We start from the raw sequence: 18,748 nt of genomic DNA on the forward strand, positions 1-18,748 counted from the left end.
AAGGTTGAGTTTCCAATGACATGAGGATTGTAAGTAAAGTAGAGCATCATATTGTTGTGTTATTACAAACGCAAAGAACAAATACATACATATATATATAATGGCACAAATCAACCTCTTGAGACCCAGAATTTCCCTCTGTCTTTAGTGGAATGACTGATTATATATTCATTGTTACAAATGCCATTTGCTAAATTGTACAGCATTTTAGAGGCAACAAAATGAAAATAGAAATCTGGGTAAATTTCTCAAACTCAAAAGGGATTAGTGTTAAAAAATTCATCTGTATATCTCATAAAATTACAACTATTAATGTATTTATACAACTCATGTACAACTGATTCATAACAAAAAACTAACTATTCTAAATGCTTCAACAGCCTACAACTCTTTTTACACTCCCCCTCAAGTTGGAGGTATAAAAATACTTTTTAACCCCAACTTGGAAATCAAATGACTATGCTGTTGTGACCCCAAGGCTTTCGTCATAACATCTGCCTGCTGTTGACACATATTCAGTAGCTATAAGCCCTTCTTGTATTTTTTTCTCTTACAAAATGACAATCAATCTCTATGTGGTTAGTCCTCTCATGATACACAAGGTTTGCTGCTATTTGAAGGGCTGCTTTGTTGTCACAAAACAGTCTCACTGGTTCAATTACACCTATATCCAGTTCTCTAAATAAACCTGAAATCCAAACCAGTTCTGATGTTACAACAGCCATACTTCGGTATTCTGCTTCAGCAAAAGATTTAGATATAGTACATTGTTTCTTCGATTTCCAGGAGATAAGTGAGCCTCCTAACTGCACACAAAAACCTGAAACTGATCATCTTGACATTGGACAAGAGGCCCAATCTGAATCACAATATGCCACCAACTGGTGTTTATTGATAACCTTAAAAAAAAATTCCAAGCCATAGATCCCTTTTTATATATCTCACTACTCTCAATGCTTCTTCCATATGTGACTGTTTTGGATTTTGAATGAACTAACTAAGATGAGTAACAGCAAAGGTGATGTCTGGTCTTGTATGGGTTAAATAGATCAATCTTCCAATGAGCCTCTGATAAACTGTTTTATCTTCTAACAACTTATCTTCTTGATGCTGCTGAGTGACTTCATCAAATTCTGCTGTTGTTAGTTTTTTATTATGCTCAAGTGGCGTAAAAGTAACCTTATGCTCCCCTTTCTGCAGCCGACACACCATATGCTCCCCTGGCTGCGGAAACCCTCAGGTAAAGTCATATAGACCTCCTCATAAAGATCACCTTGAAGAAAGGCATTAGAGACATCCATTTGATAAAATGACCAGTTGAAAGAAGCAGCAAGATCTAAAATGGTTCGAACAGTGACCATTTTAGCAACAGGAGAAAAAGTTTCCAAGTAATCAATCTCCACTTTTTGATTGTACCCTTTTGCAACCAAACGAACTTTATATCTTTCAATTTCACCAAAAGCTCGAAGTTTAACCTTGAACATCCATTTACATCCGATAGGAACTTTTCCTGGAGGCAAAGAGACAATAGTCCATGTATGATTAGATTCTAAGGCCTGAATTTCCTCTTGCATGGCTTGAATCCAGTGGGGAGACTTTCGAGCCTTAGAATAGGAAAGAGGCTCAGTAATGTTTACAAGAGAAGAAACAAAAGCATGAGTATGTAAAGGGAAACTCGAAGAAGTATAAGTGGAAGAAAAAAAACCTGCGGATAAAGTAGATTGGTAGGGATGAACGTAACCTCTTAATCAAGAAGGAGGCCTAATGGTTCGTCTAGATCACCTAGGTTCAACAATGGGCAGAGTAGGAGAGTTTGAAGGGTGAGATGTACTTACCGAAGCTGAAACTGAATTTGGCATAGCGGATGGGGTACTTAAAGAAGGATTGATTGGAGATGAATGAACAGAAGTGAGAGGAGGAATAATTAGAAAATCAAAATCTGATATTTCAGGAATAGGGGAAACAAAACAGGAAATTCATTAGAAGTAGACTGAAAAAGAAAGACATCTTCAACAAATTTGACATTTCGGCTGACAAAAAACTTTTTAGACTCCAAACAAAACAAAATATAACCCTTTTGAGAAGAAGAATAGCCTGTAAAAACCGAAGGAAGTGATTTGGAAGAAAACTTATCAAAATAATAGGGTTTTACTGCAAAACATAGGCATCCAAAAACATGAAAGTGAGAAAAATCTGGAGGTTTTTTATAGAGCAGTTCAAATAGCGTTTGCCAAGCTAAAATAGAGGAAGGAAGCCGATTGATGATGTAACAAGCAGCCAAAATACAGTTACCCCAAAATTTGGTTGGAACATTCGACTGAAAACATAAAGCACAAGCAATTTCTAAGAGATGCTTATGCTTATGCTCAACAATGCCATTTTGTTGAGGGGTATCAACATAGGAACTTTGATAGATTATACCTAAGGACTTAAATGAGACGAACAAGAGGAGTTAAAAAACTCAGAACCATTATCACTCCTAACGATTTTAATAACAGCAGAAAATTGTGTTTTGACCATAAAAAAACTGTTTAAGAGCTAAAACAACATCAGATTTAAGCTTCAGTAAGTACACCCAGGTCATTCTAGTGTGATCATCAACAATGGTTAAGAAAAACGATAACCACTATGAGTAGACACCTTATAAGGTCCCCAAACATCAAGATGTATCAAACTAAATGGAGACTCTGCCCTAGAAGTACTAATAGGAAAAGACAGTTTAGATAGTCTAGCCATGGGACATATAGAACAAGTGAAGTCTTTATTAAATGCCAAAGTATTAAAGAAAGACAAATGATGTAACTTGTGCATGGGTACATGCCCTAATCTTGCATGCCATAATGGAATTTTAAGTGCAGTAGAGGTCATACAAGAAACAGAAGCAGGTAAAAAAAATGAGGTGGATAAAGACAAAAGAGAGTCAGATGACCTAACCAGGGAATAAGAAGACTCAAACAAGTAAAGGTCATACAAGTGTCTACCAATCTCCTTCATCCTGCCATTGGAGAGATCCTGCAAAAGGCAGAAATCAGGGTAAAAAACGACTGCACAATGCAAATCGTGAGCCAATTTGGAAATAGAAATAAGATTATAATGAAAGGTGGGAACACAAAGAATATCAATAAGGGTAATATGAGGAGATAAAGCAAAAGAACCAGAATGAGTGATAGAAGAACGTTTACCATTGGGAAGCTGAACAAAACGGGAGTTAAGAGGGTAAGCAATAAGCAAAGTCAAACTCTTATAAACAAAATATATATGATTAGTTGCATCAGTGTCCAAAATCCAGGAAAATTACGGTCAACTGAAAATGACATAGAAGGTATACTTGCACAATTCATAACAGGTGCAACAGGAGCTTGACTCTTATTCAGCAATTCTAAGATCTGTGAATATTGTTGAGGAGTGAAGGTAGGGGCACTCTGAGGAGTAAGTAAAGAGTCATCAGAGGAAACAGCAAGAGAAATCGGAAGAGCTTTCTTACGATTGAACTTAAAATCAGGTTGGAATCCAATCAACAGGTAACAGGACTCTTTTTTATGGCCTTTCAATTTACAAAAGTCACAGGTGCCAGTGAACTTCTTACGGCTTCCAGATGCAGTAGAAGAGAAAGCCACAGGACCGGGAACAGGAGACAGAACAGAGGAAAAACTCCTCTGAGCTTCTTCTTGGACAATCTTAGAGTATGCTCGATTTACCAAAGGTAAAGGCTGCATCAAGAGGATTTGACTTCGAACTGCAGCATAGGTCTCATTGAGACCCATCAGAAACTGGAATAATTTCTTCTGATGAATGTGATTCGAATTTTGCTCGGCAACCTCGCATGTACAATCGAAAAAAGAAACAAGAGTAGTGTATTCATCCCAAAGCAACTTTAACTGCGTGAAATAAGAAGAAACAAAAGCATCACCTTAAGTGAGATGCACAATAGACCGATGGAGAAAAAAATACGAGAACCGTCTACTTTGTTAAATTGATCCTTGAGATCTTTCCAAACTACAGCAGAATCAGAAGAAAAGACGATTCCCGCAGACAAATCCAGACTGATAGTGTTGAGAATCCAGGAAAGCACAAAAGCATTACACCAATCCCATTGAGCACGTAGAGATTCAGGATAAGCCGAACAGAGGCAAACACCATCAACGAAGTCGAGCTTATTCTTCGCGAGTAAAGCAATTCGAAACGAGCGACTCCAGACAGTGTAATTTTCAACACCGATCAAATGATGAGAAATAAGAACCGTTCCTGGTGTATCAGAAGGATGAAGGAACAAAGGGTGATAAAAATCAATATCGTCCATGAAAATGCTAGTAAAAAGCACGAGAACAGGAAGAAATTTGGGAAAAAATTGGGAAAAAAGAAGGTGTGTGCCCTAGACGAAGCACGGTTAATCAAAACGGGTACTAGCCCAATAAAAGAGAAAAAAACGAGGCCTAAACTACCTAAAAAAATGGCTCATATGATACCATGTTAAAAAATTCATCTGTATATCCCATAAAATTAAAATTATTAATGTATTTATACAACTCATGTACAACTGATTCATAACAAAAAACTAACTATTCTAATGTACAACTGATTCATAACAAAAAAACTAACTATTCTAACTGTTTCAACAGCCTACAACTCTTTCTACAATTAGTAACACTTAATATTTCTATGGAGATTATTTTATCTAATGCTAAGATTACACCACAAGAAAGAACATGCCATGTTATGGAGATTAATATTATCTATTATGCTAAGATTACACCAAAAGAAAGAGCATACCATGTTATTTAGATTTTTACTTTTTTTTATTTTATAAAAATATTGTTATATTCCATTATGAAGAGTTAAAATATATACGAGATGTATTGAAAAATAATCGATTAGCCTTTCTCATTCATTGAAGAGAAAGCACATTGTATAACAATATCTAAACTTCTATTAGAGAGAGTAAATATTCTTGTATTTTAGGTTCAAGTTTCATCATATGTATACATATATTTTTAGATTTATCAAAATATTAAAAAAACATAAGCACTTTTAAAATAATATTTATTGCTTTAAAAATTAATTGATTTTTTAAATTCACAATCATTATAAATAATATAATGAGAAATGATTCTATGAGACAAGTACGTCATGTGAGTTTGTATCTCATCCCTAATTTAACATGTCATTGTGGGAACATTTTAGCAACAGATGAAATTTACATTATATTAATGAATTAAAATTTGAATGTAAAAGTACATTAAAAAATATTTAAAATTTAATTAAAATAAATGAAATATCAAATTTTGGTTTTCAAACCTAATCCTCAAGAGAAGGGATCTATCCCTTTCCAATAGGAGAATGACAAATGAGTCTAATGATCAAGTAAGTTTATTCATTTTCGAAATTAAATTTTAATCATTAAATTTGCCTATATAAAAATATAGTGTAGGAGTAAGTTTAAATTTGTATTGTATAAAAAAATTTGAAAAAAATGTTAAATATGATAATAGACGGCGATAAACAGCCTTTCCAATGTCATTTTTCATTTGGCAGTGGGAGAAACTCAGTCATTTGAAGTAAAAGTTTATCAACAGGCCATATTTTTATTGAGGAGTTAAGAAGGTTTTCACTTTCGATTCTCAAAGTTGTGTGACTCGAATTTTTGTTAAGGAAAATATAGTTACAAAATAAAGGGATTTGTGTAGGGTTTAAGGCCAAGTGTTGAAAGTCATATGTCTACACGGATTCTATTTATACGAACGAGGTTGCACAAGTAGAATCCGTTTAGAGCTATATTTCTTCTATTTGATATTAATTAGAATAAGGTTTTTCAACATTTAAATAGATATAGTCGAATCTTCTCTTGTATCATGCAGCTTTCAACATTAGTGAATTTTTTTCCTCTGCCAATGATTTTTTTCAGAAATGGTTTTCACGTAAAATCTATGTATTTTATTTTTCTTTTCTATTAATTTGTGATCGTTCTATATTGTCATTATCAACATTTAGTTTTAACATTGATTTATTTATTTAATATCGTTAGTTAATGATAACGAGATAAAATAATGTCTAATCAGTATAAAAACACATTTTCATATAATTTTAAAGTGGAATAGCAAAAAATTTTGAAAGTGAAAATCTAATTAAAATTTTAAATAATATAAAATTCTAAAAATATGAAAATAATGAAAATTATTAAAATTTAGAAAATTCAAAAGATATTTTGTAATTTTAAATATTTTTGGAATTTAAATAATTATTATGTTAGTTTTTAGTTTTATATCATTTTTAAATTATAGAAGATAATATGAAGAGTTAATAAAATTTTCAGAAATTTAAAAGTACATTTTTGTTCTTTTAAAATTTTTAAAAAATTTTGGTTTTGAATTTTAAATAATATTACGTAACTTTGCATTTGTAAAAAGCAATATGATAAATACTTCTTAGAATTTTCAGTTATAGAACTTTCTAGAGATGGATAAATATTTCCTTAAAATTAAATGTTATAAATATAGGAAAAATATTTGGTATGGTAGCAAAAACTATGATGTCAGTGTACTAAATACTAACCTAAAAGATAAGTCTTGTTTGTTTGTTATATTTTAAAACTTAAAATTTATATATTATAAAATATGTTCTTAAAATTCTTATTTTAGTTTTTAAATTATTTCATGTCATAATGTTGAGAATCTATTCCATGTATCCACTACTTACCATCACATTTTTGTAACAACACCGTTTATTGGACCGCCCAAAAAATACCATTTAACCAGACGGGCTAATCTTTTTACCAACACAAAGATTTATGCACCAAAATTGAACCCAAAATAGCATTAAGTATAATAATAATAATAATAATAATAATAATTAAATTTATAATTTTAAATTTTAACGTATCAATTATATTATGACATATAATACTATATATATTTATTATTTTCACATATTATTCACATAAAACTGATTGATAAACTTTATTATCATTTGCATTAAAACAAAATTTAAAATTTAGAATATATAATCACTAAAAATGATTCAATTGTGAACAGAAACTAAATCTATAACTTTTGTATAATACAAGATTAATGACATAATTTAACCATATAGTTAAACTGTTACTATTGGATCAAAATTAAAATTTTAAAAGTACAAGAACTAAAATTGATAAAATACAAGTACTAAATCCATAATTTACACAAAGTATAGGGTCTAATAGCATAATAGCAGAATTTGACCCCCAGTATTATAAGTTTTTCCATGCTTGTATACTAGAAACAATCTTATTAAAATCATGTGAAACAACTGGTTCTTATAATGCACAAACAAATAGGGTTAATTGTATACTCTTACAATGAAAACACTTCTTAACCTTTTGCCAAAACATCATATGAATATTTTTTAGGTAAAAAACACCAAAACTGCCCAAAACCATCTAGAAGACTTTTGCATGGTTCATGTAACAATAATATCCTCCATATTATGGATGTTTTCACCAGACAACTAAATTTCCCCATGAATTGGAAGACAAAAAAAAAAGAGCCGTCGGAACTGCCTCTACATCGCTGCTGCAATAAACACAGGACCCCTATGCAAACACTAGAACAAGGTGGTATATGCCCCAAAATGAATCACATAAAGTCATACTCGTCTATATCATCATATGCATTAACAACCAAATCATCATCTGGTTTATCAACATGGAGCTGCTTTTTCTTGCCACCTAAAAGAATTTGTCAAATAAGCAGATAGAGTATTACAAAGGTTCCAGTAAGTTGTATTCTGAAACAAAGTGGAAACTACATATAAGAAAATAAAGATCTATATGCTCTCCCATAGAAATCCAAGGTTATAAGAGGAACCATCAGAGGTCAAGCCTAAGCGCCTAACTGCCCTAGGCTAAGGATTCCAAGGAATAGAGATTTACAGACTTAGCCCCTATAAATTTCTAGAACATCCTTTCTGCTGAACTGGAGTGATTTGTCATCATGGAGAGGAACTTGAACAATATAATAAATTTGCTACTTTAAATATATGTAAATATGATGCTCACTACAAGTATAAGGTTGAAATATGATTTAGGTCCCTGTACTTTCATATATTTCAAATTTAGTTCCCCTACTATTTCAAGGAACTTAATCCCTATACTTTTTGTAGATCCAATTGTTAATACAGTTAAAATTCTTTTTTTAGATTCAAATTCATTACAGCATCATTTTTCTTGTTACATGGGTACCAAGTGAGTACTTGGTTATTTCAAAATGTCACACTGGTGAATTTAATAGAAGAATTTTAATGATGTTATCTGATGGACCTAAACTTTGAAATTTGAAAAGTAGAGGAACTAAATTCTTGAAAATAAAAGTAGATAGACTAAATTCCAAATGCACTAGAAGTACAAGGACTTGGAGCATATTTTAACCTAAGTATAATGAGCAATTACACATGTAACTAATTCTACTCAATGCCATTTTCTACCCACGATTGATTTAAAATCATCAATTAAGTGAAATAGTGAATCACCATGTATTTTTAATTAGGTGAAATAGTGAACCACCATGTATTTTTAGTTTCTATTTTGACCAAGTATACAATGCGAAACACAAAAATGGGAAAAGGAGCTACATATGTGTTACCTGTCTTCTTTTTACTTGTGGTTTCTTTCTCCGCCTTTAGCTTTTCATTTGCAATTGCTGTGATTGAAGATGCTATATCTTTCGTATCAGCTGCTTTCAAAGAAGTCACTGATAATCTAATCACTGCCTTGAGGAGTGCAATATAATGGAAACTTTTCTGCATCAAAAGGATGTATTTGGGCAACTTAAGAACTTCATCACTACATAACCAAAACAGGAAAAGAAAGATAATTAAACTCACCTCATATGGGCAAAGCTTATGAGAAATAAGTTCGGCATATTCTAAAAAGTCACTTTCAGATTTGGGAATAAAATTATCAAGAGTCTTTTCATCGCCTTTCTTGGCAAAAAGTTCTGCAGTGGACTTGTAATCAGCTTCCTCCACAAGCCTGTGATATAGCAAATGCCAGAGTAAATAATCAAATATAAGAAAAACATCAACTTTCGAGACATATACAGAGTAAAATGAGTGCCTCAAATTTTGAGACCCCAGTATGCATATCAGCGGAGAAAATCAACATTGAATGCTTAAAGGAGCCAAAAAGCATTATCTCTTAAAGCTTAGTTCTAGCAAAGCTTAAATGCAGTAACATCCACTGTAATTGACTGAGGAAGTTTCTCAGCGTCATCACTCCAGAAGCTAAAAGTGCTAAATACTAAATTCTACCTTTGTTGGCGAAGTTTCTCAGCCACAGGATCAAGGGGCTCTTGTTTAGCTACTTCAATAGATTTCCCTTTCTTTTCAGTAGCTTTTGATGCAGGCTTCTTAGGGGCCTTCTCTTCAGGAGCTTTTGCTACAGGTTGCTGGTAACAATTAAGAACACAACACATGAGCATAAGCAAATAGTTTTGCTCTATCATCAGGTATTCAACACAAATAACTAGTCTATAGTAACATTTTTTGCATTGAATGACCATAGAAAACAGCTATGTAACAACTTAGATGTGTAACAAGAATTTTTTGCTAACGAGAGCAAAACAAATGTCTTCCACAAAAACACTACAGTACTGTCTATGTTCACGTTAATGTAGTTCGTACTCTTTCTCCCTTAGTTTATTCAAAGGGAAAGTAATCAACCATGTTGAAGGTGACACTCAAATTAGCCTCCAAGAAATTGATATGAAAGTACTCAGAAGCATATATGTTTAGCAGACTAACATCCTAGGAAACACTCTCATCTACTTTGTTCTAGCTCCAAATGGTAAGCATTGAAGGCAATATCCTTTTGTTCAAGTTCGTTCTTTTTTATTTCAATATTTTCAGGTGATCAAGAAAATACCATTCCTGTCTTATCAAATCCAAACAACAAAAGAATTTTGTTATCACACATTGCAACAGGCAAGAAATAGAATCGAATATTTGATGCCCATCGGCCATTGCACCCTCTCTTTCAATAGAACTGATTGCCTTGTTTCTCTAGTTAGTCTTAAGATCTTCCTAGACTGATCATGTGCGCCAAGCCTGTTGTATGCCCAGTGCCCACCAAAACACACACTACTCGCACAATACTTTGAATATTCAACTACAGATTGATAGACTAACTGATTTTGAGACTTCTTCATGATATAATCGACAGTTCACTGACAAAGGGAAGAGAGATGATAACTGTAAGCCTTAATGTGCCCTCTTTATAGGATAAGGAGCTATTCATTCACGTTACAGTCACTCCATCACCCCAGGAAATCTTCTATACATAGATCAAGACCTGGGTGGTTCCTTTATGTGAAAATTTTCAACTTTACTTATGTAATTCTTTCAATCTATATATCAGTCCAGCTAGGCTAGCTAGAAGAAACGAAACACAAAGCAACATGATATCAAGGATCTTTGATGGAATGAAACTGACCGTCATCAAGCAATTCAAGGATTCAAGTTCCACAATGTGACAAATCCTATCACTCTACATCATCAATCAGATTACTTGACTGATGCAGACAGGAAAATAATGAGCCACGAGAAGGAATTCTTACAAGATCAAGAAATGATTGATGTTCATCTTAACAAAATTTACAACATCAAATCCAAAATTCAATTTTGGTTGGTAACTTAAGACCAGATCCTACTACAGTTATCCTAATATGTATCCATCCAACTATCCCTGAGATACATTCATGAAAACCAAATTTAGAATATAACTTGTCATTAAAAAGAGCTTATAACTTTCAAAATTACATTAGCAGACCAATACACTAACAATAGACACTTGTAACCAGATCTTCTGGCCTATGGTTAGGTGGTAGAAACTTGATATTTTGCATCATATAGATTTTAAGACAACAGAACTAATGATATTCAGAAAAAAGCTCCAGCAGTAAATACTATTAAACTGACTAATACCTAGTAATAAGGAAGTCATCATACCTGAGGAGGTTCATCTTCATCCTCATCCTCCCATGATTCCTTAACATCAGTATCATCAACATCTTCATCATCCCATTTGCTTTTAGGCAGCTTCTTTGCAGGGATAGGTGGAATCTCATCCTCTACAACAATAACATTCAAAAGTGGGAAAAAAAATGAAAAAGAGGACAAGCAGCAGATCAAAATAAAAAGGACATTGTATGACAGGTTCTTCAGTTAAGGATCTGGAATTACTAAAATATATCATAGTTCTAGTACTAATTAACAACTTGCAGATGAAAGGTATATTGAACTGAAGCTGCTTTAAAGTAGTGTGGAACTCTTTGCACTTTAAACCTCCTAGGTAAGAATGGGCCAACCGTCAGCCAATGGCTTGAGCTCAATTTGAGAACAAGCACTTGTGAATCACTAAAATTAAAGCTCGGTCTAGCTTCCCAACATGTTGCTGGAATCGCTAAGCTTCCGCTTGAAAAAAGAAAACCCACTCAGTTTTCTCTGTAATCTAATCCTTTCCACCATGCAAAACCACAACCGATTCCCTAATAAACCCTTACTCAAGGCAGTCAGCTTTGAGAAACCTCAACCCCATAAAAAAACGAAAGAAAAAGCATACAGTAATCAAACTAGTCAAAATAAAGCCTCCGCATGCAAGTTCGTACACAATAAAACATACAAAAGGAAATTCGGACATTAGTTATCAATCAAATTCTTACTAAAAGAATAAACAAGTTATCGAAATTGAGAAAAAATATTTACCCCAGTCCTCCATTTACTCTTAACTTATCGAATCGAATAACAATCCTGAATACCAGAAATTGAACAAAAAAAAAAAACTTCAGACAAAAAAAGTTTTGAAAAAAAGAGAAAAGTTGACAATAAATCCATGAGGAAATTACTTGCCTTGATATAATTATAGTAGAAGAGATGCTTTAATCTGGCTGGCTTTGTTTTTTTTTTCTCTCAGTTAAGAGTTAAGACGCCAAAATACCGACTTAACGAAGATTAATATTTTTAGGGCTTTTATATTTTCCTTTTAAAATATTATTTTTTAAATTGACGGCTTTTAAAGCCCACTAAGATTATCGGCCCACTAATTGGCCCATTCGGGTTAAATCGGGATTACCGTGAAACCCTGTTTATAGATATCTTATCTATAAATTTAAGATTAAGATGTTCATTCCAATGAAAGGGGGATGAGTGATTTCTAACCAATATTCCAAATAAGATTTAATATAATAATATCTTAGTGTTAGTTAAAACCTAAAAAAAGTTTCATATCTTTAATTGATTGAGTACATTTATATTTTACGCCTACACAATAAATTTACTACACAAAGTTTCATATCGATGCTTTTCGTGCTTTAGTCCTTACACAGCCTCCTCTTAAAATTACTTCTCTAAGGCAAAGTCTAGGATATTACTTACTTGTTCTTTAACATCCCGTTTTTTAGTGGTGTCAAAAACAATAGTTTTGGGATCATAACTATGACGTATCAATCCATAAATATTAATTATTTAATATTTATGAGGTCATTAGGGTTTTATTAGATTTTGGTTAAAAAGTTTTATTGTTCATATAGTTAATTAATTAAATAGGATTAAATAGTAAAAGAGGTAAAATTAATCGCTATAGTTTTAAAATAGTAAAGGGACCAAAATGGTGATTAAACCATGGTCAAAAAGTCCAAGCGATGGTGGAATGATTAATCCAATAGCTTTTGGGCTATTTCCTTATTAAGTCCTAATTAGTTTAGGGTTAAATTAGAATTAATTTTGTTTTGCTAAAAATTTAAAATAATTGAAGGACCAATTGTGAAATTAAACCTTCCTTAAATGGTAATTATACCATTAGTTAAGATAGTGGACGGTTTAGGTGAGTTGAAGTTGAAGTTGAAATTTCATTAGAAATTAAAGGTTAATTTAATAAATTGACAAATCAATTAAGTAAAATAAAATATAAAAAAATTAAAAGGTATCATCTCCTCCAACTTACCATCTTTAGCAGAAACACCATAACAAGGGAGAGAACATTTTCGGCCAAGCTAGGGTTCTTTGATTTGGTAGGTAAACCTTGCCCCTTTTTAGTAATTTTCATATTTTTGAGCTCATATTAGCTTAATTTAGCTAACCCAGGGACTAAAATGTTAAAGTAATAAAATTACAAGGACTTAATGTGAGATAACATCAAATATGGGCTGTAGGGAAGTATTAAACAATTCGTCTGAACTTAGTTTGTTAGAAATGGTTAAATTATAAGTTTTGGACCTAGGGACTAAATTGCATAAAAGGTAAAATATTGGGGGTAATTTTGTAAAAATGTATAAAAGGACTTATTAGCATAAAATGAGTTAATTTTTCTATTGGTATTGATTAATTGAGTGTAATTATTATTCTAGATCAAGAACGAGTTGAAAATCGAGAAAAAGAGAAAGTTGCAGAATAGCCCTTGTACTTTTGTTATTGCTGTAGTTTAGTTTGGTAAGTTTTTTCAGTTAATTCTAATACATTATATATATATGATTAAACTTATTTTGTTGATTGCTGGTTAATGTATTGATATCATATAAAGAGAATTGAATTAATAAATTGTTAACGTACTGATTACTTTTGATATCTCCTGAGCCAAATGAACGTAAGATAGAGTATGATTGGCATGCCAATAGGTTTTTTACGTGCGGTACGAGATCAATTTGAGGGGTGATGATGATTCATGTATATCTCTTGTTCACTCAATATACCGAGCCCCTGCATTCGTTATGGACTATCGTGTTATATTATAGTGTTTTCCGGTGTGTTACTGGAGGCGGACTGCAACGCCCCCGTACCCGAGACCATCGCCAGAGTCGAGCATGAGGTGTTAACGGACTTAATTCATTAATTAAATAGCTCAAACAATTTATTTTTAAAATTTTCAGACAAGCTGGCTAACTGCGTCACAGTCGCATAAAAATTCATATCTCGAGTTCCAAAACTCGAAATTAAGATCCGTAAATTTTTCCTGAAACTAGACTCATATATCTATCTATTAATTTTTTTTCTAGAATTTTTGGTTGGGCCAATTAGTACAGTTTATTAGTTAAATTCTCCCCTATTTCAGGGTTCGGCTACTCTGACCCCTGTGCACTACGAATCAAATTTATTTCTGTACAAAAATCCAATGACTATACCGTTTGTTTCACTTAAAAATAAACTAAATAAGGAATCCATAAATATAAATTGTGAGTCCTAATTATTTTTACACAAATTATGGTGAATTTCTAAAATCAGAACATGGAATCTAGAAATTGCTCTGACCCTATTTCACCAAAACATAAATATCTCATAAAATACAACTCTTTTACCTATTTAGTTTCTTCCACATGAAAATATATTCATTAACCTTCAATTCCATATTTTATTCATCATCTAATTCTATCTCTACTATTTTTAGTGATTTTTCAAACTCACATTACTGTTGCTGTGTGATTCTGTTTTATAGCCAATTTCACCATTTTATGGATTTCCATAGATTAGTTAGCACATAAAGCATACGTGTTATCAAATATAATCTCGATTAGCCACTCCAATAGCTAATCATTCTCAAAAATTTCCATGCCATTCATGAGCTATATCATAAGATTATATACAGAAAAGGATTATAATGCTATACATGCCATATTCCCAAAATATGCAAGCCACCATACCGAGATAGTCCGTTGATAGTGTGAGCGTGCCTCCGACCGTCCTGATCTCTGAACCGGCTTGTCAAAACTACAAGGAATAGAAGGGAAGGAGTAAGCATAAATACTTAGTAAGTTCACATGCAAATAACAAATAACTTAACAAAGCAATTATACCAACCAACATTAGCATAATATCACCAAAACATATATCACATTTCTATTCATCATTCATCGTCTTACTACATTATTATTGTCATATCAAGTCTCAACGCGAGGGTTAAGTACATACCTGTCCAAACTGCCCATTCCACAACACTTACCAATACGTCACTTGCATCTTGAGTATTCTTCCATTTCACTAGAATTTACCCGTTGAACACATCGGAATATAACTCGGATACATGGAAAGTTTGCACATAAGTGCCACATATGTAGCCAAACTACCATGTAACCCGCCCATAAGCGAACTCGGACTCAACTCAACGAGCTCGGGCGTTCGCATCCATAAGTGAACTCGGACTCAACTCAACGAGCTCGGATGCCTAGTTACATCTCACGAACTCAGACCCAGCTCAACGAGTTCGGACGTTCGTATCCATAAGTGAGCTCGGACTCAACTCAACGAGCTCGTATGCCTAGTAACATCTCACGAACTCGGACTTAACTCAACGAGTTCAGACGTCCGCATCCATAAGTGAACTTGGACTCAACTCAACGAGTTCGGATGCCCAAATATCCGAATCTATTCCTAAGGTTCAACGGGACTTTCCTTGTTCGTACTCCTTTACCATTCTCCTTGGAATACCCATGACGATACTTCGGTAGTCTTTCACATTTTTCAAATAATTCATAAAATTTTTGCATGTTGTCCAACAATGACCACAAAGCATAGAATTGCATGATAACAATCATAATATCGTATAAATAGCATTAAATGATTTAAAATAACGATTATATTACAATATTTACATATGAACTTACCTCGTATGCGAAAATGGTCATTTTTACCATTTTATCCACAACTTGGTATTTTGCCGATTTTAGCCCGAATTTCGATTTTCCTTGCTCTATCATTTCAAATATAGCCTAATTAGGACTCATATTATTCAAATCAACCCAAAATCATATTTTGGAAAAATTACAATTTTGCCCCTAAACTTTCACATATTTACACTTTTGCCCCAAATCTCGTAAATTAAACTGCATCCTATTTTCCTATGTTTTATGATATGCTGATCATTTTTCCCTTCTACAGCAACATCCAATTCTCACTCTAACATGTACTTATGAACAGTAGGTATTTTTACCGATTACGTCATTTTAGTCGTTTTTGCGTAAAATCACTTAGCAAAAGTTGTTTAACATAATCTCAAGCTTCATATTCTACCATAAAACATCAAAATTCATGCATATCATTCATGGGTAAATTTTTAAATATAAACCCTAGCTCAAAATATTGGTAGAAACAGGTAAACCGAGCTACGAGGATTTCAAAAATGTAAAGAACATTAAAAACGGGCATAGAAATCACTTACAATCAAGGCTTAAAAGTGTTGAAACCCTAGTTATGGTGGAGAGAAAAATTTGGCAGCAACTTATGGAGAAGATGATCATTTTTGTGTTATTTTTCCCATTTTATTTCATTTAATATCAAAATGACCAAAATGCCCTTCCTTATTAAACTTTCAAAAATTCCATCCATGTTCGATTTTTGTCCATAAACTTAGATATTGGTCAAATTTCTATTTAAGACCTCCTAATTAATATTTCAAAGCAATTTCATACTAGAAACTTCTAGAATGCAAATTTTGTAACTTATTCAATTTAGTCCCTAACTTCAAATTAGGCACTTTATGCATAGAATTTCTTCACGAAATTTTCACACAATCATGCAATCATATCATAGACCTCAAAATAATTATAAAATAATTATTTTTATCTCGTATTTGTGGTCCCGAAACCACTATTCCGATTAGGCCCTAATTCGGGATATCACACGGACGTTAGCCTACAGGCTAAACACTTAGTGCCGAGGTGTGTTCTCGATTGGATCAGCTCGTTTGAGTGGTTAGTGTGCTTCATTAAGGTTAACCGTGTACTCATATTCGTTTATCGTTCATCGACTGTGTTAGTGATATTTAAATGTTATTGAAATGTCGAAAGTTGATTTATTTATAGTTCGAGTATTACTCACATGTTGTGAACTGTGGTTGACAAGACCTCTATTTAGTAATCTTATTATTTGATTTATTATGTTATTCGATAAGGTTTATTGTTTTAACTATCGAACTTACCAAGTTTTATAAAAGCTTACTTGTATTCTTGTTTTGCTTCCTTATAGATTACATTTTGTGGATAGTCAGGCGATCGGATCAACTTGAAGAATCACAATATCCAAGGGTCCTTGGTAGATTTTGTAAACAAACCTTGGCTTATATGACATGTAATAGGAAAATTGGTGAATGTTTTGTAATAGTCTTAAACACATATGTGATAAAGTTTAATGTGCTTGCAATGTTGTTGTGTTAAGTAGACATTTGAAGTATGCATGCTTAGTTCTAGTTAAGGCATGAGTGGTTGATGCTAATTGAGCATGAAATGGTAAGTTTTGTTATGAGTTGTGGTATATACTTCTGACTTGAAAGTTTAGCTTGAATTGTGGCTTGTTATGTGATTGAAATGTGGTGTCAATAATGACACATTGGCTAGGTACATAGGTTGGCTGTTTAACTTGATTTGAGTGTTTTAAAATGCATTTTTTTTTGTAAAAATGTGTAAAATTATGTTTAGATACCTAAGTTTTTGGATGTGAAATGGGCATGTTTTGGGTCATTTTTACGCACACACAACTTGGGGCATGGGTTGCCACACGGTTGTGTGTCACACACGAGCAAACCTACACGGGTGTGTATCCTTAGCGTGTTAGGTGCAGGTTGGTCCACATGAGCACATAGAGTTACATGGTTTGGAAATATGGTCGTGTAACCTTGAGCTACACAGTCATAGAGAGTTATACGACCTAACCACACGGCTGTGTGACCTTATATTACATGGGCACAGTGAGTTACATGGTCTACATACACAGGCGTGTGCAATAGCCATATGGTCTGGGCTCTATCACATAGCCATGTGACCCTTGTTTTGAAAATTTTTAGTTTTTCCCAAACTTTCTGAATTGTTTCAAATTGGTCCTTGATTGTTTCTAAACTATTTTTTTGGCTTCGTAGGCTCAATTTAAAGTCCATAAGTGTATGTTTGACTTCAATCTGAATTATTTATGAATGTTGTTAAATAATTGATAAACTCGATGTTACTTGTTGTTAAATGTTTTGAAATGCACGGTAATACTCTGAACTCTAATCCAGTGACAGAAACAGGTTATGGGTGTTACATGTTATCTTTAAGAAGAAAAAAAAAAGAGGAACTTTGAGCTATCGTTCGAATAAGGGAAAACCATCTTCAGGCCAAGCCTCGAAGCTTTCTTATGAAAAATTATTGGTGGAGAATATATAGCTGAAGCAATCCATTTCAAGCTCCCTAAAGGATTAAATAATGAGAAAAAGAGAGTTGTTAATTAGAGGAAATGATTTGGCAAGGTGGTTCAAATTAAAGCTAACAAATATGCCTATTTGGAGAGGGCTTGTCAGCTTAAGCTTCAAGTTTTTGAATTGGAGGTTGACATCACAAAATTGAAAGATGATTTTAGGGAGTTGCTGAATGAATCAGTGGTGCATCATATGCAGGTTGGGTATGATGTGCAAAATGTAATTTTATCATTGTATTAATGTAAAATTTTATATTTTTTTCAAGAGATTAAATTACAAACATTCTACTTTTGGAGGGACTAAATTTTAAGGAACCAAAGTGTAATTTTATTATTTTTTGGGTATCTTTCATATCCATTCTACATTCCATGTTTAAGGTTCATGGTTATCCCTCCCAATAATGTCATCTCCAAGGTATGAGCCTACGTGCTTTCTTGGAATTACAATGTTTCTTATCATTGCACCTAATATTTGATGGTAAAATGTAAATTTATAATAACAAACTTAATTTGTTTTAAATTTATAATAACAAACTTAATTTGTTTTTTAAAATGACTAAAAAGAACA

At 32.8% G+C, this 18,748-nt stretch overlaps 2 protein-coding genes across 3 annotated transcripts; both read right to left on the bottom strand.

Moving 5' to 3' along the window:
- Positions 1-264: 264 nt before the first annotated feature.
- LOC108489467 (uncharacterized) lies at positions 265-4,515 on the bottom strand. 2 transcript variants are annotated; one of them, XR_001871966.2, is made up of 3 exons: positions 3,183-4,515; positions 2,935-3,012; positions 265-1,510 (listed from the first exon to the last, which is right to left on the bottom strand). XR_001871966.2 is itself a non-coding variant. In XM_053020534.1 (3 exons), exons 1-2 carry the CDS (start codon positions 3,762-3,764, stop codon positions 2,978-2,980), a joined length of 471 nt encoding a protein of 156 aa, XP_052876494.1. In that variant the 5' UTR covers positions 3,765-4,515; the 3' UTR covers positions 265-1,510; positions 2,935-2,977. The 2 variants fall into 2 exon arrangements, 1 of the variants encoding a protein (XP_052876494.1); XM_053020534.1 differs by having other exon boundaries at positions 3,329-4,515.
- Positions 4,516-7,240: 2,725 nt separating this feature from the next.
- On the bottom strand, positions 7,241-11,993 carry LOC108487203 (uncharacterized). The gene is made up of 7 exons (XM_017791479.2): positions 11,875-11,993; positions 11,731-11,775; positions 10,975-11,096; positions 9,280-9,416; positions 8,854-9,001; positions 8,613-8,769; positions 7,241-7,699 (listed from the first exon to the last, which is right to left on the bottom strand). The coding sequence occupies exons 2-7, from the start codon at positions 11,741-11,743 to the stop codon at positions 7,608-7,610; spliced, it is 669 nt and encodes a 222-aa protein (XP_017646968.1). The 5' UTR covers positions 11,744-11,775; positions 11,875-11,993; the 3' UTR covers positions 7,241-7,607.
- Between the last annotated feature and the right edge of the window lie 6,755 nt (positions 11,994-18,748).

Source organism: Gossypium arboreum, chromosome 10 (genome assembly GCF_025698485.1).
Source record: "Gossypium arboreum isolate Shixiya-1 chromosome 10, ASM2569848v2, whole genome shotgun sequence".
Lineage (NCBI taxonomy): Eukaryota > Viridiplantae > Streptophyta > Magnoliopsida > Malvales > Malvaceae > Gossypium > Gossypium arboreum.